Source organism: Lepidochelys kempii, chromosome 17 (assembly GCF_965140265.1).
Source record: "Lepidochelys kempii isolate rLepKem1 chromosome 17, rLepKem1.hap2, whole genome shotgun sequence".
Classification (NCBI taxonomy): domain Eukaryota; kingdom Metazoa; phylum Chordata; order Testudines; family Cheloniidae; genus Lepidochelys; species Lepidochelys kempii.
In genome coordinates this window covers 7106185-7129935 of record NC_133272.1, presented here as the reverse complement: position 1 = coordinate 7129935, position 23751 = coordinate 7106185, and the positions used below count along the sequence as shown (strand labels likewise).

Here is a 23751-nt window from a genome sequence, read left to right as displayed (position 1 = left end):
ATGAACTTTTACGTGAGTCACAGTTGCTGGATTGGGCTTGTAGAATATTTTATTTTAGACCATCACTACGGGACATTATTATATAGGATAAATCCAAATGACTAAGCTAGCTCTTTATTGTGCCACACAGATAAAATAACTATCGATCCAAATCAAACCACACAGTAAGTACTGTACTCACTGAAACCAAATGATGGTCTAACTAAATAATAATGGCCCATGCTCTGTTTCATAGAGCTGATCCAAAATTTTTCATTTTTCACAACATTTTTGACCAGCTCTAACATTTTACTTTTATTCAAAGTCAAGTAAAGAGCGTACCACTCCCACCACCACTTAAAACCCCAAACCACAAATCGGCAACTCCTTTGTAATCTTGCCTCTTCCTCTTATCTGATTTTCCGAGAGATTAAGAAATCTTGACATAGTATTTATTGCCCTAGATAAATTCCCCCACAAGATTACATATTCTCTCAGTCACCAATTTGCAGTAGGTTATAAAACATCTACACATGGTGGTTCCAGCCAGTTTACCTTAGAAGGATTAGAGATTATGAATATGATTATCTGGTTTTGTTTTTAAACCGTACCATTTATGCTCCCCCAGTTAAAGATGGCTTGAATTTATTTTCTATATACAAGAGTTACAATGGTTTATCTATCAATGTATTAGATTTTAATCAGTGAGATACATACTGTACCAACCGTCTTGCCTACTCTTGCCTCCTCCCTCATTATTGCTTCTTCAGCACCCACACTGCCTCTCTCCAATCCATTCAAATAGTCCATGTCACCGTGGCTCCTTTTGACCCCTCCACTGCCTTCCCATTTCCCACTGCATCAAACACAGGTTGCTTCTCTTCCCCTTTAATTCCCTTCCTGGCTCATCTGCTCCTGTCTCTCACTGCATTGCTCCCATCGCTCCCACTGATGCCAGCCGTGAGCTCTCCATTTGCCTGCTTCTCTCCCAAACATGACCAGGCTTCCTTCCACACTGCCCTTTACACATGAAATGCTCTCCCTGAACTAATCCATAGGTCCACTCATCTTTCATATCATATCATAGAATCACAGAATATCAGGGTTGGAAGGGACCTCAGGAGGTCATCTAATCCAACCCCCTGCTCAAAGCAGGACCAATCCCCAATTTTTGCCTCAGATCCCTAAATGGCCCCCTCAAGGATTGAACTCACAACCCCGGGTTTAGCAGGCCAATGCTCAAACCACTGAGCTATCCCTCTCCCTACTCAAGACCCACTGCCCCTGTGATGCCTTCAAGAAACCAGCCTTAGAGTGATGGCTCAGAGGAGCCGCAGTCAGGGATAGCGGTTTGACTTATTTGAAATCACCAAGTTCTAAATGAATCTATGTAACCACATGTTCTTTTTAACCTTGTCTTTGTCCTCTCTCCCCACTTCCCAGCTAATATTTGTTACACTCATAGGCGCTGGAACTACAGGTGCTGGGGGTGCTGCTGCACCCTCTGGCTTCAAGTGGTTTCCATCATTTAGAGGGTTTACAGTTTAGGTCAATGGCTCTCAGCACCCCCACTATAAATAATGTTCCAGTACCCCTGGTTTCACTCACTTGGGACCCAATCCAGTTCCCACTGAAGTTGACCGGAGACTTTCCATCGACTTCAATGGGAATTGTGTTGTGCATTTTGCAACTTTCAAATTAGATTCTAAGTTCTTTGGGGCAGGCTTCATGTCTTCCTATGTGTTTGTATAATGCCTAGCACACAAACCTGACCTCCACTCTTTACACTAGTTTCCCATAGTCAAGTTCAAGGCCTTTATCCTCAAGGTGCTGAAGGGCCTACACCCAGGATATCTAAAAGATCACCTACATCTCCAAGATGAGGACTATGGTTAACAACTCCACTCCAAAATGGAACTTTCTACAAACATAAGGTTAAAGCTTGTCAGTGCAGGAAACAGCTTTCTTGGGGGCCAGTCTGAGACGGCGGAATGACCTTCCCTGGGAGCTAAGGACCACCAGAAACCTCCCACCCTCTGTTCCAAGTGCAAGCTGTACTTCTTTAACCTTGTCTCCTCTAACGCAAAAACAGAGCCGTGTGGACACTTAACTATGACCACCAACCAATCAACCAAAACCCTAGCAAAACAAATCACTACACTGCACATCCAATTCCACCCTGGGGACAGGCTGAGAGAAAGAATGGCCCACACAAGACAGATGTTAGTGCATTACTTCATGCACAACTGGAAGATGCTCAGATTCTACAGTGACATAAGAATCTAAACAGAATTAGAATATGGAACTTGATCTTATCTGGGACATTTGGGTACTCTGCAACACAATCTATATACAAATAAATTACAAGTATAAAATGTGCATTTTGTGCTGGTTTTAATAAAAAGCAAAGATTTTAAAAGATAGCATTTCTGAGGTCCACATTATACACAATGTACTTTTGCCAGAAAAGTTTGAGTAACAAAGACCATTAAGCTGAGATTTTCAAAAGCACTTATGAGATTTAGAGAGCACAAGCCTCATTGACTTTCCTGCCCTAAATCTTTCAGATGCTTTGGAAAGTCTCTCCTTTAAAAGTTTTGTGCAATTACCAACATCAGTTACACAACTCAGTAAACTAACCAGTACTACTGTACCAGAGAGGCCCAGCAGAAGTCCAATATTCAGTAAAACACCACTTTAAATGAAAGTCTGTATACATGTTACAATGGTGCTTATGTTGCTCCACCGGATAGTAAATGTTGTGAAAGGTGATCATCTGTGATTCAAGTTTCAGAGTGAACATTCATTCATGTTTGTGTTTCATACAAGCAGGGCAGAACTCCTTTGTGAATGGATGGATAATGTAGCTGGGTGGAGTGAGGAGTACAGTTTCACAAAGACCAGTCCAACTCGATTAACTAAATATATAAAAACTCTAGCTCCAAGTAAACCACGCAACCCACTTGCAGGATATTATCTGCAATTTTTCAAAAAAGTTCAGATGTATGCATTACCATATGCCAGTGCTTATGGATACCTAAAAAAGCAAAGGTGTATTAGGAACTGTGCAGATTTAATGCCAGTCTAAAGATATGATAATGAAGATTAAATGAAAAGGAAATAGCAAGATAAAAGGCCACTTTACCAAAGCCTCCCATGAAATGTCAATAATAATTTTCATCTGTATAACTCCTTTCACCTAAAAACCACAAACTGCTTTACAAATATTAAGGGCCTGATCCAAAGCCTTATAAAATAAATGGTAAAACTCCCACTGATTTCAATGGGCTTTTGGATCAAGCCCTAAATAATTACGCCTCCTAAAACACTTGGTGAGTTAAGTAAGCAAGAGCATCTCCCTTTTACAGATCAATAAATTGAGGCACAGAAACAAAGATGGGAACAGAACCCAGGAGTTCTGACTTTATAAAAAATTTGGGTAAACAATCGTTGACAGATTATGACAAAACATTACTCTTGCATATGTATAATGTTATCCAACTTCAGATTAGAGCGCTTCATTATCATAATGGACTAACCTGACCCTCCACAGATCACAATCTTATTGGCAAATTCTGCTATGCCTCTATAGCAAACAGCAAGTTTTTAGGAGGATCTGATGCTAACCAATCACCCCATAATGAAAGCTATTATAGAGCTAGTTTAGAAGGACTTGTGACCAAGGCAATACTGGAAATGGCTTCTTTTTTAAAGGAAAACTCATACAATGGCATCATTTACAAGATATTACAAAGGAAAAGGAAATGTTAAATAGCCAAAAGACAATAGAGTTTTAAATAATCTGACAATAAACCAGTTTCCCCCATGACAAATTGCTCAGCTCTCCATCTGTTATGATCTCATCATCCTCGTAGTTTTCATGAAGTATCCGGTTAGACAAAACCTGAATTTCTAGTGTACACACACACAAAAAAAAAATAAATAAACCAAAAAAACACCTTTCACGCCTTGGTTACATTTCATAAAGATGTTTTGTTTGTTTTGTCCTGTATGGGTGACCTTTAAGATTATATCTTTAAAAATAAAACACAGCACCTCCTGACCCTCAAAATATTAGAATGTATGGAAATGCAGTGTTGCTACTGTCACACATTTATGGAGACTCAAAATATGAGGTGTTCTTCTTAAAGCCCCAGCCCTTGGAGTCACGTGATTACACGAGACTCCGCTTTTTTTGAAGTAAGCTACTAGCTCTCATGGTTGCGGAGAAAAGTTTGAAAATGTTACCCACAAACACAGCAATGGCTGAAAAACCAGAGGACAAATAAAGATCAGTCCCCAAAAAATGTTTTGTATTTTGGAGTCTGACTTGTGAGTTTTGAATGCTTGGGGCTGGCAATACTGATTTGAGGCCACTCCAAATTCCTTAATTCTGCCCTGTGCTCACAGGGACTGAGCCCAAGCTTTCTGAAGTAGATAAGAATCTTTCCACTGACTTCAATAGGCTTTGGCTCAGACTCTGGGTAAAATCTTTGTCCACGGAAGTCAGTGGCAAAACTTCCATTGACTTAAGTGGAGTCAGGATTTTACCTTTTTACCTTTTGTAAGATGGAGATATCTGATGGAGGACTTTTAAATGAAGTAGGACCTGATGAAGATTTTAAGAAGTTTGTAGCCTGTGACTACAGACATAAATTCCCCTTCTTTGCAGGGTTTACCTGTGGAGTCAAGACTGGAGTACTTGGCTTTGGTTTTAAACTAAAGCAAAATGAATAACTCATAGGGAACAATATATTTAATGAATTGAAGGCCTGATTCTAGTTGGTAAATCAGCTTAGCTCCTTGCTTTCACTGGAGTGATGTTGATCTGTACAGCTGAGAATCTGCCCTTATGACCATTCTCTATTTGCAAATCATCCACAACCAACTTATACATTTTTCAGATTCATTCATTGTTCAGAGTTATCTGGCAAACACTACTATCATAGCTTGCTTAGAAGAAGGTAATTGTGGTTATCTATATTTTAAACTCAAAATATATTCATTAATTTTGATTGGCTAGATGGGTCACATGACATTGTTTTTGCTTCCTGACTGGTTAGGTGTAACTCTCATCTCGCAACCATGCGGCTCTCTCTGTTCTGCTCCCCTGAATACCAGCCCACTCCTCTCTACCCTATGTGGTTTCCCTCTGCCTCTCCCCATGTGGTGGCCATCCAGAGTTTATAAACTCCACGGAGTTGTTAAGCTATGCAAAAACTGCTTCAAATAACTGCACAATTCCATCCACAAAACTACTCCATGGTACCAGTCCTTGCCAACCCCAACAGATTAAAACCGATTTGGAGGTTTTAGGCCAAACCATTTTGGAGTTTTGGTGTCCCCAAAAATATATATATCAACATGGTCCCAAATAACTAATATACCTTAGGCTTGCCCAAAAAATTTCTTACACTGGCATTACAAAAAAAAATCACATCTATAACATTTCAGCTAATTTGGTTTAGTTCTGGAGAAGTTTGCTGTAGGGACAAAACTGTGTTTAAAATGAAAAGCTATTTTAACCTCAATTATGGCAAGATCAGCATTTCTCCAATGTTCAGATGGATTTACATGGCCTAGATAAAATGTATTAAACCACACATAAAATACAAGTGCCTTAAAATGCTGCATGGCCCCCAGTCAGCTCAGAACATAAACCAATTCTGTTTTTCAGACAATTTTAAAATAATACTTTCCTACAACACAGAAGCTAAAAAACAATAAAATGATATCTTAAATACAGGCAGTAGGTGGTAAATAAAGGTGGATTTTGGTTATGTTTAAAACTTAACGGTACAACCTCCAATTCTTCTCTTTGAACAAAGAGCTTTGTGAAAAATCTGATTAGAAACAGGGCAGAAATCTCAGGGGAAGAGCTGATGAAAGAAAAAGTTGAAATTAATTTGCATGGCTAGACTATACAAGGCAAACAGAGACTATTAAACATGTATCTGCAGCAGCCCTATTGATAATAAAGCCAAGAAACTGACCTGAATAAAATAAACAAGCAGCTGGGATATCAAATCCTTCTGAGAGAGAAGTCTTCCCAAAGCCTTATTGGCCACGATATTTACATCCTCCTTCCCATGTTCCCTAGATGTCTCAGGTATTCTTCTCTATTACAGCCACTCTCCCAAAGCTTCACCATATTCTATTTACATGTATTTTCTGTCTTCAGAGTCTTGCCACCTCATCCCCCAAGCTCTAGCCTCCAAATTCAGGCTTGTTGGGAAGTAATTTTTCCCTCTCTCTGTAGGGGCATAACAATAAAGCCAGCATTTTTAGTACCTCAAATTTCCAAATACATTGCTGGAGATCATTAGGTGTCGTCAATATTTACATAAACCATGCTACTGCTTAGCTTTTAACTAGCTCTGTAGAGCCAACATTGCACAGAAAGATCTGTCTGGACAAAGGATAAATCAAGCTTTTGGGAATCTTTCCATAATAAAAAGGGAAAAAAAGCATGCCTCACTCTCTAGCGAAACCTAAATTTTCCCAACTAGATTAACAAGCTACTTCCCCTCAAAGGATTTAAACCTAAACTGCGAGGCAACAAATTTAACAATCAAAATAGCACACACAGTGTGTGTTTTAGATGTAACCTAATAAAAATATAATAAGTAACTGCTACCCAGTGATTTCTGAGAGGAATATAATTATAGTTGGCTAGTGGTGTACCTCGACTCCAAAAATGACTTTCCAACTTACGCACTGAAGCCCCAGTTCGTCAGAGCATTTAAGCATGTACGTAGGACCCAGTGAATTCAAGATTGAACTTAAAGTTAAACATGTGTTTAACTGTTTTGATGAGTTGGGGGCCTAAAAGATTTGTAATAAAACTGAATTATTGTACAAAGTGTAATCAAGCTGGCAAAGGAGAGAATATATTTTACATTTATTGCTAGGTGAGTCAATTAAATGTGCCTTTGACCATTACAACAGCAACCACCAGATATGAGACAACGTGTAGTCTTACCCAAAAAAAGTGTATACGTGAATGTATTTCACCCTTACAATCACAGGTGACTTGAGTATCTTTAGTGAACTTCACTCACAGCCCTTTCTGGAAATAATACACATTCATAAACACTAGGTTTCAAACTGGCATGAACAGTTATGCAGAATACTAAACCATTCTTCACCTCTCCAGCTACCTTTTTATGAAATTTACACTCAAAGTATTTATACTATGGTATTTATTATCTTAATGTGGGTAACAGTCAAAATGTACCAGAAACTTTTCTAACAGAGCACGGTGCAGTTTCTGCCCCAAAGAGTTTAGGTTATATTGGTAGCCATAACACAACAAGTGAAAGCCATAGCAGATGAGGGAAAGAGGAGGATGAGCACATGAGGTTTTTACAGAAATATAGTCATGAGGTCACTTAGTTGTTAAGAAAAGGAGTACTTGTGACACCTTAGAGACTAACCAATTTATTTGAGCATGAGCTTTCGTGAGCTACAGCTGTTACTCTGAAACCTGTCATTAGTTGTTAAGGTTATCTTGTTATAAGATATGTTCACCGTTATGCACCAAACTCCCTCTGTAATCTCACCACTATCCCTCTATTATCCCTTACGGATTTTCTACACTGCAAAATTGTATTGTGCCGGAACATAACTTTTAACAGTTGAATTAGCTGACATGATGCTGCTGACCATATCTGAGTGGTCTGTCTAGACCAGGACAAATGGTGTTTAGCTTCATATCAGCTGACTGATCATGAATCACACTTAGCTGACCTGATGATGATTCTGAATACAAATTGTCCACTTAGATGTGGTCAGAATCATGTCGGCTAACTTATTTGTTCACAATCATTTTCAAACACCATACAATTCTGCAATGGAGGTAAGCCCTTGTAAAGCAAAATGCCGCCTTACCCAACTACCCTGCACAATCTCCCTCATGTAGGGTGACCAGATGTCCCGATTTTATAGGAACAGTCCTGATTTTGGGGTCTTTTTCTTATATAGGCTCCTATTACCGCACCACCCGCTGTCCTGATTTTTCACATTTGTTGTCTGGTCACCCTACCCTCATAACACTATCTGACCTTTTTTCCCTGTAGTCCTCCTTAACCAACACACCCTTTACTATCCAACCCTCCTTTCTGCTTCATTTTAAATACAGTCAGCTGCATAATGTAATACTTCGCACTTCTATACATCTTTTCATCTACTGAGGTCAAAGTGTTTTATTAGTATTATTTAACTAGAGGGACACAGGTCAATTTTTCCCCTAAATTTAGGTTTTGTAAAAACTCATCTTTAGAAATCCTAACACCAATAGAAATATTTCCAGGAATTTTTACAATTTAATTTCAATGGCAACAGTTTTTGTCATGGTTTCCCTGAAATGTCTGCAACCCCTACACTGCAGCATTGTGCTAGAACCAGAGAGTAAACTGGGCTCATAAACAGAAGTGAAATTGACAGGACTATTTTCCAAGGTGAAAAGTGTGGAAAGTAAACAAACAGCAAAAATTAGGAGAACTCAGTTGAGTTTTAAAATTTAAGCTAAATAGGTTATTTCTAATACACACAGGAGATCCTTTCAAAATAATATGGGCCATGATTTTCAAAAACGGCTAGTGGTTTTGAGTGCTCAGCCTGAGATCCCTTCAAAGGATCTGAAGCTCAAAAAGTGCTAAGAACCCACCTTCTGGAAACCAGGTCCCTTTCAAGGCACCTCAAATGAGACAAACCCCCACTCTCCCCCCCCCCAGCATAATGGAGCTAACCACAATTACCAGTCACTTTGGAAAAATCTTGGCCTTGAATTTTAACCTGAGAGCTCAATAGAGAGTGTAAGGCTGGGGGGGCGACTATAAACAAACACAGGGGATCTGCAACTTTAACCGGTGACTTGAGAGGTGGGAAGGGAAGAGCTCTCGTCAATTTCAGATGGGGGAATAAGAGTTTAACTGAGGGCCTCCCCCCAACTTCCCAACCGCTTCCCTGCCCCCAAAATGCACTGGAAGAATAATGGGGACAGGGACTGCTTGCACGGAGTCCCCAGATCTCTTTCATCCCCCATTCCCGCTCCGGGCCGCCCCTTGGAAGGTTTCCCCCCCCCCCCCCTTCACAGCTGCTGAGAGGGACCCGTCAACCTGCCCCTAGACCCCCGGCTCCGAGCTGCCCCCTCCCCAGGCACCTCGGCTCCCCCACGTGCGGGGGTGGGGGGTGGGAATCCGGCATTGTCCGCAGCCCGCACCGGGAGCGCTAAGGGGCGGGAGGAGAGGCTGCGCCCCAGTGGGGAAGGGGATGAGTGTGTCCCCCCTCCCGGGTCCCAAAATTCAGGGGTTGGGGGGGGATCCCCCAGAGACGCCTTCCCCATTGCTCCTTCTCTTCCTAGCCCCCTTCTCTCCCCCCCCCCCCCATTCCCCATCCCCTCCCTACCTCTATCTTGTCCACGCTCCGGGCGCAGCCCACCACCTTCATGCCCCGCTGCACCAGAGCCCGGGCCACCGCCGCCCCGATGCCCACCGAGGCGCCGGTCACCAGCGCTACTCTGCCCTTCCAGCGCTCCATGGCCCCGGACTCGCTCCCCGCACCCGGCCGAGCCGCCGTCCCCCGGGCCGGCACGGGAGACCAGCCAGCCTCCTGCCCGCGGAGGATGAATCCGTCCCCGCCCCTCTCCTCCCGCCCCTTCTCCAAGCCCAGCCTCTCCCTCGCCCTATTCAATATTCAGCAGCCCGGAGCCTGCCCTGCCCTGCCCTGGGTTTCTTCGCCCTCAGCCCTGCAGCTCCCCGGGGTGCGTCCAATGAAGCGAGCTGCAGCTCAGGAAAGCTCATGCTCCAATAAATTGGTTAGTCTCTAAGGGGCCACAAGCCCTCCTGTTCTTTTTATAAAAATGAGGGAATGCAAAGCAGATGAGACAAAGCCCTTAAACTCTTTGGAGGCAGAGACTGTCTTTTTGTGGCATTTGTACAATGCCAAACACAGCGCAGTGGGGTCCTGGTCCATGCACTTCCATGCTACCAGGGTGCAGATAATAAAGTATAATCAGTAATAAGACACAGTAAAACCTCAGAGTTATGCACTGAGCAGTCAACCAGAGGCCTCATTTAGAACCGGAAGGCCGCAATCAGGCAGCGGCAGAGACAAAAAAAAAAAAAAAAGCAAATACAGCACAGTACTGTGTTAAATGTAAACTACTAAAAAACAAAGGGAAAGCAGCATTTTGCTTCGGCGTAGTAAAGTCTCGAAGCTGTATTAAGTCGATGTTCAGTTGTAAACTTTTGAAAGAACCCCTTTTTGTTCAGAGCGACGAACAAACTCCATTCCCGAGGCGTTCGTAACTCTGAGGTTCTACTGCAGGTAGGTTAAACAGAAGAGGGGAAGGGGTGGGCTCGCCCCCCCCCCCCCATTGCGAGTCCCGAACTCATGGTTCTGGTCCTAGCTTTGCTAAGGACCTGCCTGTGTGAGCCTGAGCTCGTCACGACAAGGAGCCGAAGGGAGTTAGACTACTGGTTCATTTGATAATCCCAGCCTTCACCTGGGATAATAAATACTTCTTTTCTCTCACCTTGCCTATTCTAGACTGTAACCTCCTCAGAGCAGGGACCCTCTCATATATACGTACAGCAACAATAACAGTAAGTCCCCAATCTTGGAGGGGGTTTCCAGGGCTACCGTAATAGAAGAAGGATGGTTTTATGGTTAAGACACAGGACAGAGTCAGGACAGCTGGGCTGCAGTCTCAGCTCTGCCTCAGACTAGCTGCGTGACCCTGTGCAACTCCTTTAACCTCTCCGTGCCTCAGAATCCACACCTGTAAAATAGGGATAATAACACTTCCCCTGCCGCACAGGGGAAAGGGGTTTATCAGGATAAATTCACGAATATTTGTGAAGAGCTCGACATTATAGGCATCTTAGAAATGCCTCTAAATAAAAAGGAGTAGACTCCTGTATACATGCTGCTATTTATTTTAATTTATACAATGCTCTTATTTCAAAAAATCTACATCCATGAAAAAAAAATCAATTTAAAACACAGAATACACTAGTGTCACACTGTCACTGCTCAGAACCTGTGACCTACAGAACGGAGGGCCTGATTCTACACCCAAGGAGCTTTTGTATCAATGGAAGCAACGTTGGGCTCTGAGATTACCTACTTCAAAGAAAGAGCCTGATTCTTAACTACCGTTGGCTTCAGTAATGCAGCATTTCACCCAAAGACCTGGCTAAAGAGATGAGCTTTGCACCTAGGGTTCTGTAACCTACTTCCTCCATGAGTCTGACAATGCCTGACTGTGTTCTTCCTGCAGCAGGCCCTGTGGATTTACCTATGCACTGAGGGTTTCCCAGGAGGCTAGAGCTGGTTGGAGTTTTGTTTGTGAGCTGAAGGAAATTTCTGAGAGGTCTTTTTTGTCACTTGCAGTGCTTTGTACATGCAGCTAAAGATTAGGAGAGGTGCATATTTAACAAGATATTATGTAACAAATAGATACAAGTCTTCAGAGTCTGGGGCCCTTTATGCAGAATAAAAACAACAGATGAGCCAGGCAGCAATAACCACCAGCCAACTTGCTACCCACCTCTTGTCCTTTGGAAAACAGCCTTTTCCTACTTTTAAACCAACTGTTAAGCTAATGCTTTAGCAAATAGATGAACCTTGCCTTTGTTGAAAGAAACGGAAGGAGGTGAGGATGGCTTAGTCAGAGCCAGGCCAAGGGTCATTAGGAATATGCAGTCAACCATGGGTCTATTCTGTCCATAGTACCCTCTTCTCCATCAGGCTGACACTGCTCAGGAAAAAGCACAAAGGGAAGGAACAAAGCTCAGACCATTGACAGGAGGCAGAGGAAGGCAACACTTGTAACAATGTAGTAACATTCTCTTTGCAATAGAATAAGATGCTTTCATGAGAAACGGGTAGTGGGGGCAATGAGACCCTTATGATGGCATGGGGGAGTTTCATAAAGACTTGGAGAAGTGAATTGGGTCTGGCAGGGATGGGGAGATAGGAACTTACCCTCTTAGGACTAAACATCAGGATTGAAATACCTAGTCTCTCGGGGACTTGAAGTTTAAATTCCATCAGGGTGGACTCAGCCCATCATCACTTAGAAGGTAGATTAACCGTGTACCAGGCAGTGTAGAGGGAAGATTTGATCTTCTCTGCATGGATAGCAAAGATCCCTTGGCCTTTCTTGTAGGTGCAGAGATTCACTTCAGGGTTCTTAACCGACATTTCCCCCTCTCCACCATTGCTGGATTAGTTGGTTGCCACCCTCAATGCCACCGATGACTGCATTTCCATGTTGCATATTTATATAATTTGCAAAGTGCTTTGTGATCTTTGAGCTCAAAGGGGCTATAAAATGTGAGATATTTATATAGATCACCAACTAGATTAACTTCAGATACAAAAAAACAATGGGAATACCGTTATCTTTTTAACACAACTGTAGGCCATTGAGAGGAACCAGCAAGAGCCAGTATATTTACAGATTAGGAAAAAAAACTACATTAAACCGGAGGGTTTGGTAAAGGCCAATTATAGCAACAATAAATGGGAATAAATCAAATCTGTGTGTAGGACAGAGCATTTCATCCAGAATGACTGTGTACCATGTATCTGGGGACAGTTAAAGGTGATTGTCAAGCAGGTTTTGTTTTTTTTTTTTAAATAAATAGTTTTATATTTGTTTCACCCCTCTTCAACCCAATTCTTCCCTGTTTTGACTCCCAGTGCTGCTGCCACTAGACTGAGGACTGTATGTCTATCAATGCCTTAAGGAGGCCAACTGCCCCAATCTCTTTCAAAGACCAAGTCTATTGCTACCAGTGATGAGCATGGGTTGGATAGACAGGTTAGACTACATAACATTTTAGCTTCTCTTCTACAGAGTTTGCCACCTCAGCCTTAACATGGAACTTTTCAAATCAAACTTTCTATTTGTTTGGCAAAAAGATCACTCAGTCCAGTCAAATTGAACTGAAAATTCTCCCAACAGCTTTGATGGGCAAATAGATGAAGACATGGCTACCTTGGCTTCTCGCATTATTTATTTGCCTTATAGTACCGCCTTGAGCATCCAGCCAAGATCAGAACACCATTGGGGTAGTCTTTGTACATGCACATAGTAAGTCCCTGTCTGAGGAGCTTAACGGCTAAACAGACACAGGATGGGAGGGAATAAAAAAGGGATCACCACCACCAGTTTACAGATAGGGAACTGAGATACAGAGAGATTGTGACTTGCCCGAAGTGCCAACTGAATCCAGATCCAGTCCAGTGCCTTAACCGCAAAGCCATCCTTCCTTCACTTTGACTTCTTGTTTTAACTTGAGAGTAAGCAAACACCTTTTTTCCTGGCTTAGGTAGGCAATTATCGCCTTCTCCACCACAAGTGGTGACAAGTCTCCGGAGCGCAGGTCCTAAAACCTGAAACAAATCAAGTGCCCATTAAATGGAACAAATTTGATTTATTCCTGCGAAGTGCTCAAAAGTCACGTTATGAATAAGGAAAATCTGGAGAGTCAAAGGGAAACTGTGTAATTATGGCTTTCGAGTGAGCCTTGGCAGCCTCCCAAGGTGAGGAGGTAGAGAGGTTCTTAAATAAGTTAGTCCTGAGAAATTGAGACTCTCAGTGTTAGGGCTGAATTTTCAGAGGTGCTGAACAATCATCACAATGGGACATGGGAGTACTCAGCACTTCCGAAAGCTAGGCAAAAAGTGACCTGGACGCTATCTGCCTTCAGACAAACCCACCCCTTGGAAGCTGTAAGTTTCTCTTTTTGCCTACCATGCTTATTATTTGTACTGCAGTAACATAGAGGTCCCAGGGACAACAAGGCCCCATTCTGCTAGTCAGTGTACACACACACACACACACACACACAATGAGAGAGAGTCCCTGCCCCAAAGAGATTACAATCTAAACAGGCAAGACAGATAAAAGATGTGAGGGAAAACAAAGGTACAGAAGGGTGGAATGACTAGCCCAAGGTCACACAGCCACTCAGTGAGAGTCAGGAATAAAACCTAGGTATTCTTAGTTCCAGGTCCAGTGCCCTATCCACTAGATCATGCTTGGTTTATCCCTATGATTTTGAATGTGCAGTATCTATAAGGCTTGAAATGTATAGAAAACCTGAGGAAAAACTAGGGGAGGTTGGCATTTACATTTTCTTCTAATTAAGTATTTCTGAGAGAGAGAGAGCATCCTTTAGAAGGAATGTATTTGTACCAGACAACTGATGTCACAAATGTCATTTTGCAGTGATATGGTTAATTCAACTTCTGAGCAGAGCTGTCAAGCCTCCAGTGACTACTTGTTACTATTCCTACAGCACTTTAGCACTTACACCCCTTTGAACACATAAGAAAACAAGGTCATGCTCCAAGGACCTTTAAAGTTAACGACCCAATCCTAAAAGATGTAGGTCAATCCTTAGTACTCTGAGCTCAGTTGAGTGTTCATAAAATCATAGAATATCAGGGTTGGAAGGGACCTCAGTCCAACTCCCTGCTCATCTAGTCCAACTCCCTGCTCAAAGCAGGACCAATCCCCAATTTTTGCCCCCGATCCCTAAATGGCCCCCTCAGGGATTGAACTCACAACTCTGGGTTTAGCAGGCCAATGCTCAAACCACTGAGCTATTCCAAGTGTTGAGGCCACTCAACAGCTTGCAGGAGTTGCCCAGCGCTTCCCAGGATGAGGCCCTAAATAAATAACCTGAGCAATGCAAGCTGTGTGATGGGAACATCTGAAGGGATATGAAATCTTTAAAGAAAACTGCTTACAATTCACTAGGCTGGAAAAGGGGCTTGTCAGTGACACTCACGCAAAACGGAAGCAGCACATGTCATTGGGACTAGCTAAGCCTTACTCAGTTTCAGACACTGACTAGAATACAAAATTATCAGGCTGTGTATACCTTAACAGAAAGAAAAAACCCAGTAGGACAAGGCAACCAACAATACCCAGGAGATTGACAATAATGGGCCCGATCCTCCTGCTATCAATGAAAGTTTGTCAGTGGGTCCTCGACTGGGCCAAATTCATCCCCGCCTGTAATCTTGTTGATGCCCATGGAATAGCACCAGGAATGAATTTGTTGCATGGTGAAAGTGGTAGTGTTTTTAAGGAAATTCATTTACAAGCTAACCACTATGGCAGGTGTTTTTGAATTCAGATAATATAGTTCTAAACAAAACAAAAGTACAGTACAGGAACCATCATCGACTTCAAGGGCAACTTCCCCCCAAAAGTCAGAAAGCTTTTGCCTTGAAGATAAGGGAGTTCTGTAAAATACAGTAAACTGAGTATGATTTCACTTACATGCAGATATTTACAGGAATAATTAATTTGGTCGACAACCAGCAAAATCAGAAACTACATTTTACTTAGTACCAGGAAATGACCTAAGTATGATAAATAAGATACAAGTTGATGGTGCACCTGGGGTCACAGGATAATTATAGCAGCAGTCTCCAGTGTGCTATAATTAGAACTGTGCCAGTGTTTCCATTTTAAGTTCAGCTTTATGGGATTTAAACAGTCACACTGGACTGGAACTTCACATACAAACTCTGCTTGAAAAAAATGTACACAATTAAAGAGAAATCATGTGGCCGTTTTTGCAGTAGACAAACAAAACAATCACCGGGCTAAATTTGAGGTGTGATTCTAATGAAAGCAGATGAGTTACAAAAGGAATGAATATAGCCCAATATAATCAAAGTTTTGAAGATGACCTTTCCATTCTTTTTTGGTGCACTGGGGCACGGAGGATGGGATTTAGAAAAAATTATGGGGATTTCAGTGATTTTGAAGTTACAAAAGCAAACACTTTTCACTACAGCAGAGAAGTAAACATTTTTCACAACCTTTTTGTTTTAAACCACATAATTACATGGAGTCCTGCGTACAAGAGACTAAATGGAAAGGTTGCAAAGCCAAGATGCTGGTGGAGTGTTAGAAAAATCTACAACCCAACCTCCTGAAACTGTAGGAGTTGTTCTGGATGAAACCACACAGAAGCACATGAAAGAGCTTATCAGAAGGTTGGACCAACTGATGAGTGTTAAACTGTGTTGGGAAGAAGTAACTAACCATATAGTAAGTGTGCTGAGCCCGAAAAGGAAAAAGTGGTAAGAAAAGATAATTACATGGACTAATTTTGTAATTGCACATTAATTTAATTACATAATTATACAATAATCAATGTGAGGTGGGGGAAACCCTGCCTAATTACATATCTAACTGACAGGTTTCAGAGTAACAGCCGTGTTTTAGTCTGTATTCACAAAAAGAAAAGGAGTACTTGTGGCACCTATTAAGCATTCTTACAACTACAATACCCACCTGCGGAAGTGAAGAAACAGATTGATAGAGCCAGAAGAGTTCCCAAAAGTCACCTACTACAGGACAGGTCTAACAAAGAAAATAACAGAACGCCACTAGCCGTCACCTTCAGCCCCCAACTAAAACCCCTCCAATGCATTATTAAGGATCTACAATCTATCCTGAAGGATGACCCAACACTCTCACAAATCTTGGGAGACAGGCCAGTCCTTGCCTACAGACAGCCCCCCAACCTGAAGCAAATACTCTAACCCAGGAACCACTAACCCAGGGAACCACTAACCCAGGAACCTATCCTTGCAACAAAGCCCATTGCCAACTGTGCCCACCTATCTATTCAGGGGACACCATCACAGGGCCTAATAACATCAGCCACACTATCAGAGACTCATTCATCTGCACATCCACCAATGTGATATATGCCATCATGTGCCAGCAATGCCCCTCTGCCATGTACATGGGTCAAACTGGACAGTCTCTATGCAAAAGAATAAATGGACACAAATCAGATGTCAAGAATTATAACATTCATAAACCAGTCGGAGAACACTTCAATCTCTCTGGTCACGCAATTACAGACATGAAGGTCGCTATCTTACAACAAAAAAAACTTCAAATCCAGACTCCAGCGAGAAACTGCTGAATTGGAATTCATTTGCAAATTGGACACTATTAATTCAGGCTTAAATAGAGACTGGGAGTGGCTAAGTTATTATGCAAGGTAGCCTATTTCCCCTTGTTTTTTCCTACCCCCTGCCCCAGACGTTCTGGTTAAACTTGGATTTATGCTGGAAATGGCCCACCTTGATTATCATGCACATTGTAGGGAGAGTGGTCACTTTGAATAAGCTATTACCAGCAGGAGAATGAGTTTGTGTGTGTGTGTGTGTGTGTGTGTGTGTGTTTGGTTTTTTTTTTGGGGGGGGGGGGGGTTAAGAAAACCTGGATTTGTGCTGGAAATGGCCCGCCTTGATTTTCATACACATTGTAAGGAGAGTGATCACTTTAGATAAGCTATTACCAGCAGGAGAGTGGGGTGGGAGGAGGTATTGTTTCATGGTCTCTGTGTATATAATGTCTTCTGCAGTTTCCACAGTATGCATCCGATGAAGTGAGCTGTGGCTCACGAAAGCTTATGCTCAAATAAATTGGTTAGTCTCTAAGGTACTATATTTAACTGAGACAAGGAAGCCTCCAAAGGGGACACTGAGCCTCTCAGATAAACAGCAGGGATATTTGCAGCTGAGTTTTGCTGTAATCCTATTTGTCCATAGACACGCCTAATATGCTTGAGTAGCTGAGATGGCTTGTTTAGATCCTTACATCCCCAAACATAGAGCTACTGCAGGTGTCTGCCCATACTGCTTGTGGGTAACATATTTGCATGCAGGTCAAGCCCGTTACCTTAATGTGTAGAACAAACAAGGGCCCCCACTCCTGCAAAGATTTATCACCACCTCCACATCATAGAATTGTAGAAATAACAGATGAAAAAGCTCCCTTATGCCATCCAGTCCATGTCCCTGCCAATGCAGGATTGTTTCTTAGCGCACGTTTACTAGCATGTTGTCCAGTCTGGTTTACATGTTTCAAGTAAAGGGGCTAACACCACCTCCTTGTGGAACTATCAACTCAGTCTGCCATGGGCAGAAGTTTTCCGGATATTCAGCCTAAGCTTTCCTTTAACATCACCCCACTTCTCCTAATCATACTCCAGTTTATTATCTCAAATCATTCTAATACGGTTACGTATCACACTAAAACTCATTTACTGTTATTGATGGTGCACATTTTAAATAGAATTTAAAAACTGGAAATTCATACACACAGACCAGCTTTTCAGTAAAATAGGACAGCGACAGAGTGAAACTAAGAAAATTTAGCCAGCTCAGAAGAGTATCAACTTTCTCCAAAACCTAAGCCTAAAGCGGATCCCAAGAGGCATCTTAATATAAAAAGGAAAAGAGCTGCCTCTTTGAAGTCTGGAAGCCTTTAAAATCAATCGGGCACCAAACCAAACGGTGTGCACTCAAATACATTGCAGATGTTGAAAGAGTGGTTTTCAGACACGTTTACAAGTTCACTCAATTTAGGAAGCATCCCAGAAGACTAGGAAGAGGCAGTCTAATGTTAGTGCATGTGGGGGTGGTCGTTCACGTGCGATCTTTTTTGATAGGCCTCTGGGAGCCACTGATGGAGCCAAATCACCACAAGCCCTATGTCAGCCCTATAAATTACTGCCATCCAGAAGCAACTTCCCTCTCCCCACCCTTGTCAACGTGAAAGATATATTTGGGTGTAATCAGGTTCTTGCAGAGAAGTGCTTAGCCCTGCTCAACAGTAGAACATCTGGCCTAGGTCATATAATTTTAAAAGAAAAATGCAGGGACACAGACAGTAGGGTATTACAAAAGACTTCCATTAATTTCAGTTGTGAGAAGAAGTCTGAGGGGAAAAATTTCATAAGATCAAACAGGAAAAAAGGTTCACAGGATAAGCAAAGCTTAATTAAGGACTGTCAGCTTCCTTCGTAAGAAATGAAGATCATGTTTTAATAATTTGTAGAAATTCTTTTGAGGAAACTGCTGAATAAAAACAGCTGATACAAAAGCAAGGATATTTGATTTTATGAAAGAAGAAGAAAGCTGGGCTCTCAGACTACATACCAAGTTTCCTGTTTTTCCAAACATTGTGTGTGTTATGATCTCAACCATATTCTAGAAATTATGAAGGCAAAGACCCTCTAGATACTCTTTACACACCAGACAAATGGTCAGGTCTTAGTTTAGAAAACTAGATGCAAATAAATGGGCAAATAATTTTAACCTAAAGGCAATAAATACACAGTTAAAGGGCATGAATTTGAAAGGTGCTGAGCACTTGCAACTGCTAATCTGCTCTTCCAATAAAAATAAAAACCAGGACAGTGATAATGTCTTAAGCAGCAGTGCAGAAATATTATATGGGTACTCTGATGACTAAGTACGTGGCAAGGACCATACACTAGTATCAGGGTCATTATATGCAGAAGTCTATTATAGGTCAAAATCTGTAATTTCTGAGTCATTATGGGCACACGTTATTTCTGCGAGAGCAACAATCAATCATGCACTTACAGTCTGGCTAGATATAGATGGCCCTAATACAGGGTACAGGTTCTAAAAACTAGATCCCGAGTCAAAGTTTGGATCCAAGTCTGTCTTTCCTCTAGGCTGAGGGTAATCATTTTTCAGGGTTTCAGGTCCATGTTTATTAAGAAGACTATATGGACCATGCTCCCGAATCAGAATTCATGCAATGGTGGAGGGAAACTAAGAACTCCACAGAATTCTTCTACCCTGGACTCCCCTGCTGGATGCAACTTCTCTTGTTAGATGTATTTTCCTGCCAGCAAATACAAGAAATTTTCAGTGAATTCATCTGGCGTTACTCCTATCCAGAGCAGGAAAATAAAAATGCCCAAATACCTTCCCTCAAGATTTATCTACCAACTACAATCTCTAGCTTTCTGGTTGAAATCATCAGGAGTAACCACCTACTATGGAGCCCACTTTGAAAAAAAAGCCAGCCAGATTTGAAATAGATGCTTTCCTTCCACCTTCACACTCTCACTCTCCTAAAGTGCTGTTTGGCATCAAGTTTTAATTGGTTTAAAATTTATTTCCATTTCCAACATACAAGAATGAAATTACAGAAGTCTGTAGGAAACCAACAAATCCTAGAGCAAAATCCAAGAGTCACAAGTATTCAGCATTTCACTGAAGTATGAAGATACCTAGTTTTACAAAAAATGAAAGGTTGGGTTATATGGATTTATTTTAAATACAAAGTAGCACTTCTTTAGCTCATTTGTGAGGATAGGGAACTGAAAGAGCTCTCTTCCCTTAAAAGCTGAAGTATCCTTAGTGTTTTTCAACAAATGCAACACGAAACCAGAAAAGCGCCATCAAGTGGACAATAGTACTAAACACACATATTCCTTTGGTTTGTAACGGTCTTTTTTAGCATAGTAAGGAGCTGAAAAACTCATGGATTTGCCATACCAAAAAAACAGAAAAGTCTTGATTTTTTTTTTAAAAAGAACAGTTTCAAGAGACTCACTCTCTCATTATTTCAAAGAGGTGCTTTAAAGAGAAGGGGGCAATTTTTACAAGGGCATGTCATTAGAGCAGCGTGAAGTTTTTTGGACAAAATAGTTTATGCAGTTTCCAGAGGAATGAGTACTCGCAAATTTGCGTCTAATTCCGTGAAGAGTTTCAGCTTTTTTTTTTTTTAAATAATTTTTCTAAGTCATGTTTCAACTTTTTAAAATGAAAGGTTTTGACATTTAGCTAGATTAAAGAACAAAAAAAGCAGAGCACACACAAAAACAAAGAGAAATATCCTGTGGTGCTGAATGAGATGTTTTGCTCAACCCAGAACAATATAGTTAGTTTGGGTTGAACAAAATGTTTAATTTAACCTGAAATGAATTTCTCAGGTTTTTGTTTCATTGAGTAACCCCACAAAAAGTCTATTTTGGGTGAAGCTGAACCAAAAATGGCCACACCAAAAATCAATTTGTTCAGCTCTACATGGGCTATCCATTTTGTTTTCCAGACATCTTGTCCCTTTCCTTTTATATAGCCCTCCATAAAAAGGGCAAGCATCTATTTTCTTACAGCCCACCTCTGCAAGTCCTTAAGGCGTAGAATGCTCTATCCAAATAATTCTACTTACAGACTTGATAATTCAAACTCTGGGATAAGGGAGATGGAGTCTACCTAACTAAAGGTTTTGGTTAATGATGGTATTTTTCATGCAGTCAATCAATCATCATATTATAAACTCCCTCAAATAGATGTCAAAGGAACAGGACCACGTTTCAGACAGTTGGGAGCTCTAGATAATTGGGTTACACTGTATACCGAAGAAGAGTTCTGTCTCGCTCAAAAGCTCGTCTCTTTCACCGACAGAAGTTGGTCCAATAAAAGATATTACCTCACCCACCTGGTTGCTCTAAACTCCTGATACCAACATGGCTAAACACACCACTGCAAACTTTAGCCACATGAATCACAGTGGCCCTGATAAAGAATGGTTACTTACACCTTAGAATAACTGTAATCCTTCAAGATGTGTTGTCCATGTGAATCCTGCTGTAAGTGAGCATTCTCTCCATACACAAGATCATTCTTTTATTGAGCGGTATTTTTGGGACTGCACCTATGCCATGCATGCCCTCACACCCCTACCTGAGGATAGAAAGGCAATGAATGGCCAATCACCATTTTTCTTCACCAATACAAGAATCAAGACTATATTGACTCCATAGTAGCAGGGAAGAAGAGTGGGTTGTTAAAATTCATGGTCTGGGTATACTTAATTCTGTGTTTCCATGTGGGCAGATGAACTAGTTGACTTGAGGTCCCTTCCAGTCCTACATTCTTCTTAGGACTCTATGATTGCTCATTTGTGCCCCATTTACCAACCAATCCAGGTTGTTCTGTATCAGTGATCCATCATTATTTACCATTCCGCTAACTTGTGTCATCTGCAAGCTTTATCAATAATGATGATTTTGTTTTCTTTCAGGTCATTAATAAAAGTGTTAAATAGCATAGGGCCTAGAACAGATTACTACTAGAAATGGGACCCTAACAGAAATAACTGACAATGAAGAGTCTATTAAGACTCATCAGTGGCCAGTTTTTAACCCATCTAACATGTACCATGTTGCTGCTGAGAAATAACTGATTTAACACTCCCATGTTACAAAGTCAAACAGATGATCCACAAAAATGGTTTCAGTAGTCACATGGCTAATTAAGACTTACTCATCTATTTCTTTGTACTTGCATAAAACAGTTGCATTCAGCTGTGTAGTTTGGCACCTATGCTTGAAAGTGACATTTTTACTATATTTAAATTATACATTAGTATTTTACTTTTAATTAGTAAGAGGACCCAAGGAAAGAAAAGATTCCCTCCCAGCCTGTTCATATTACAGCCAAAAAATAAAAAATAAAAAATGAAACTTTGATCTAGACTTCAGACATATGAACCTGCTTTGTAAAGCAAAGAAAACCAACCACGCTCTTACTGATACTAGAGAATCTCTATTTCTGAAGTCTCCTATCAACAGAAATAAGAGGTGGAAGCCAAGTGAGGAAAACCTTATGCCAATCCAAAAACATCAACTTTTATGGTAGAGAACTTCAATTCAAAGATGTGTAAAGACTGTGTAATCACTTGCATCTCTTTCCCAGCAAAGGCAGTTGCATCACAAGCAATTTGATTATTGGCTACAGAAAGTTTTGGATATTCTTTTGACTAGATTGTTCTTTCCTGCATACTTAGTAGGCCAGCAGCGTGATCAGAGATTTACCTGTATTTTTCATCAGAGATTTAGTCTTACCAAACCATAGATTTTCCTAGTTAACCAGCAACAGAACCATTTCCACGTTAAGGGAGAACATGTGTTCAAGACCACCACATTTTACCAAAACAGTGTTTTTAAAATATTAGTCTACAAAAATGAAGTGAGACTCTGAATCAGTGGAGTGCAAGCCAATTTCATTGTACAAAATATAAACGTGGAAGTTTCTGCTCTAAGTACCAACAATTTTAATTGAGTTTTGCATGTTGAAAAATTTGCGTGCTTTGGGTTTTTTGTTTTTTAAAAAGCTACTTCCTTTAGCCCCATCCCATGAAGTACACGGATGATTCCATGACCTGCAGAGTCTTTGGAAAAAGCACTACTATTAACACCAAGTTCTGAATGAAGCGTACGGTAAAAGCAGGACACAATTGGTTACAATCCACCATAAAGTAAGGGGATAGTTCCCAACGACTTCAACGCCAGTTGTACCAATTTACTCCAGTTGAATGTAGTCTACTGCAGACAACCTGTGTAATCCACATCTACCAAGAATCAGAAGGCTAATCATTTTTCATGCTGGCATACCTCTCCCACCCCTCCTGTCCTCAGTACTGAACAAATAATCCCATGAGACTAATAGGCTGCAACATTATGTTACTGTATTTTTAAACTAACCAAAGCTGAATGTACATTTGTGCAAAAGCACCTGTAGTCACCTACTCAAAACCATCTTCCAGGCTTCCACCAGCCAAGGCATCCACCACTCCAGTAAGCAACCCTCCACGTGTGTTGAAATACTGTCTGCTTTTCATTTGTTCAAATGAAGCTTCCAGTCTGTTTTGTGAGGTAAGGAGGAAAATAAGGAAGAGACGCTGGGATACTACTCATCAGTACTAGCATTTGTCTTGTCCAGACATAGCATTTAATCAGTTTGTATGGAAAAGGGCAGGTCAACTCAACTCAGTTCTGCTATCAAAACCTACCAACAGGGACTGATGGTACAGTAGTTTAGCTGCACTGAAAAGACTTGGTAATACTTATATCCACAATGTTATGAAAAGTAGAAACATCTAAACCA

The 23751-nt window shown here is 41.2% G+C and overlaps 1 protein-coding gene across 1 annotated transcript in view; it reads right to left on the bottom strand.

The window, feature by feature from the left end:
- DHRS11 (dehydrogenase/reductase 11) overlaps positions 1-9609 on the bottom strand; it is a 66425-nt gene extending 56816 nt beyond the window's left edge. The window contains exon 1 of the mRNA XM_073315525.1: positions 9388-9609. Within this exon, the coding sequence (XP_073171626.1) occupies positions 9388-9519 (132 nt within the window). The 5' untranslated portion in view covers positions 9520-9609. The remainder of the gene's footprint in view (positions 1-9387) is intronic.
- Between the last annotated feature and the right edge of the window lie 14142 nt (positions 9610-23751).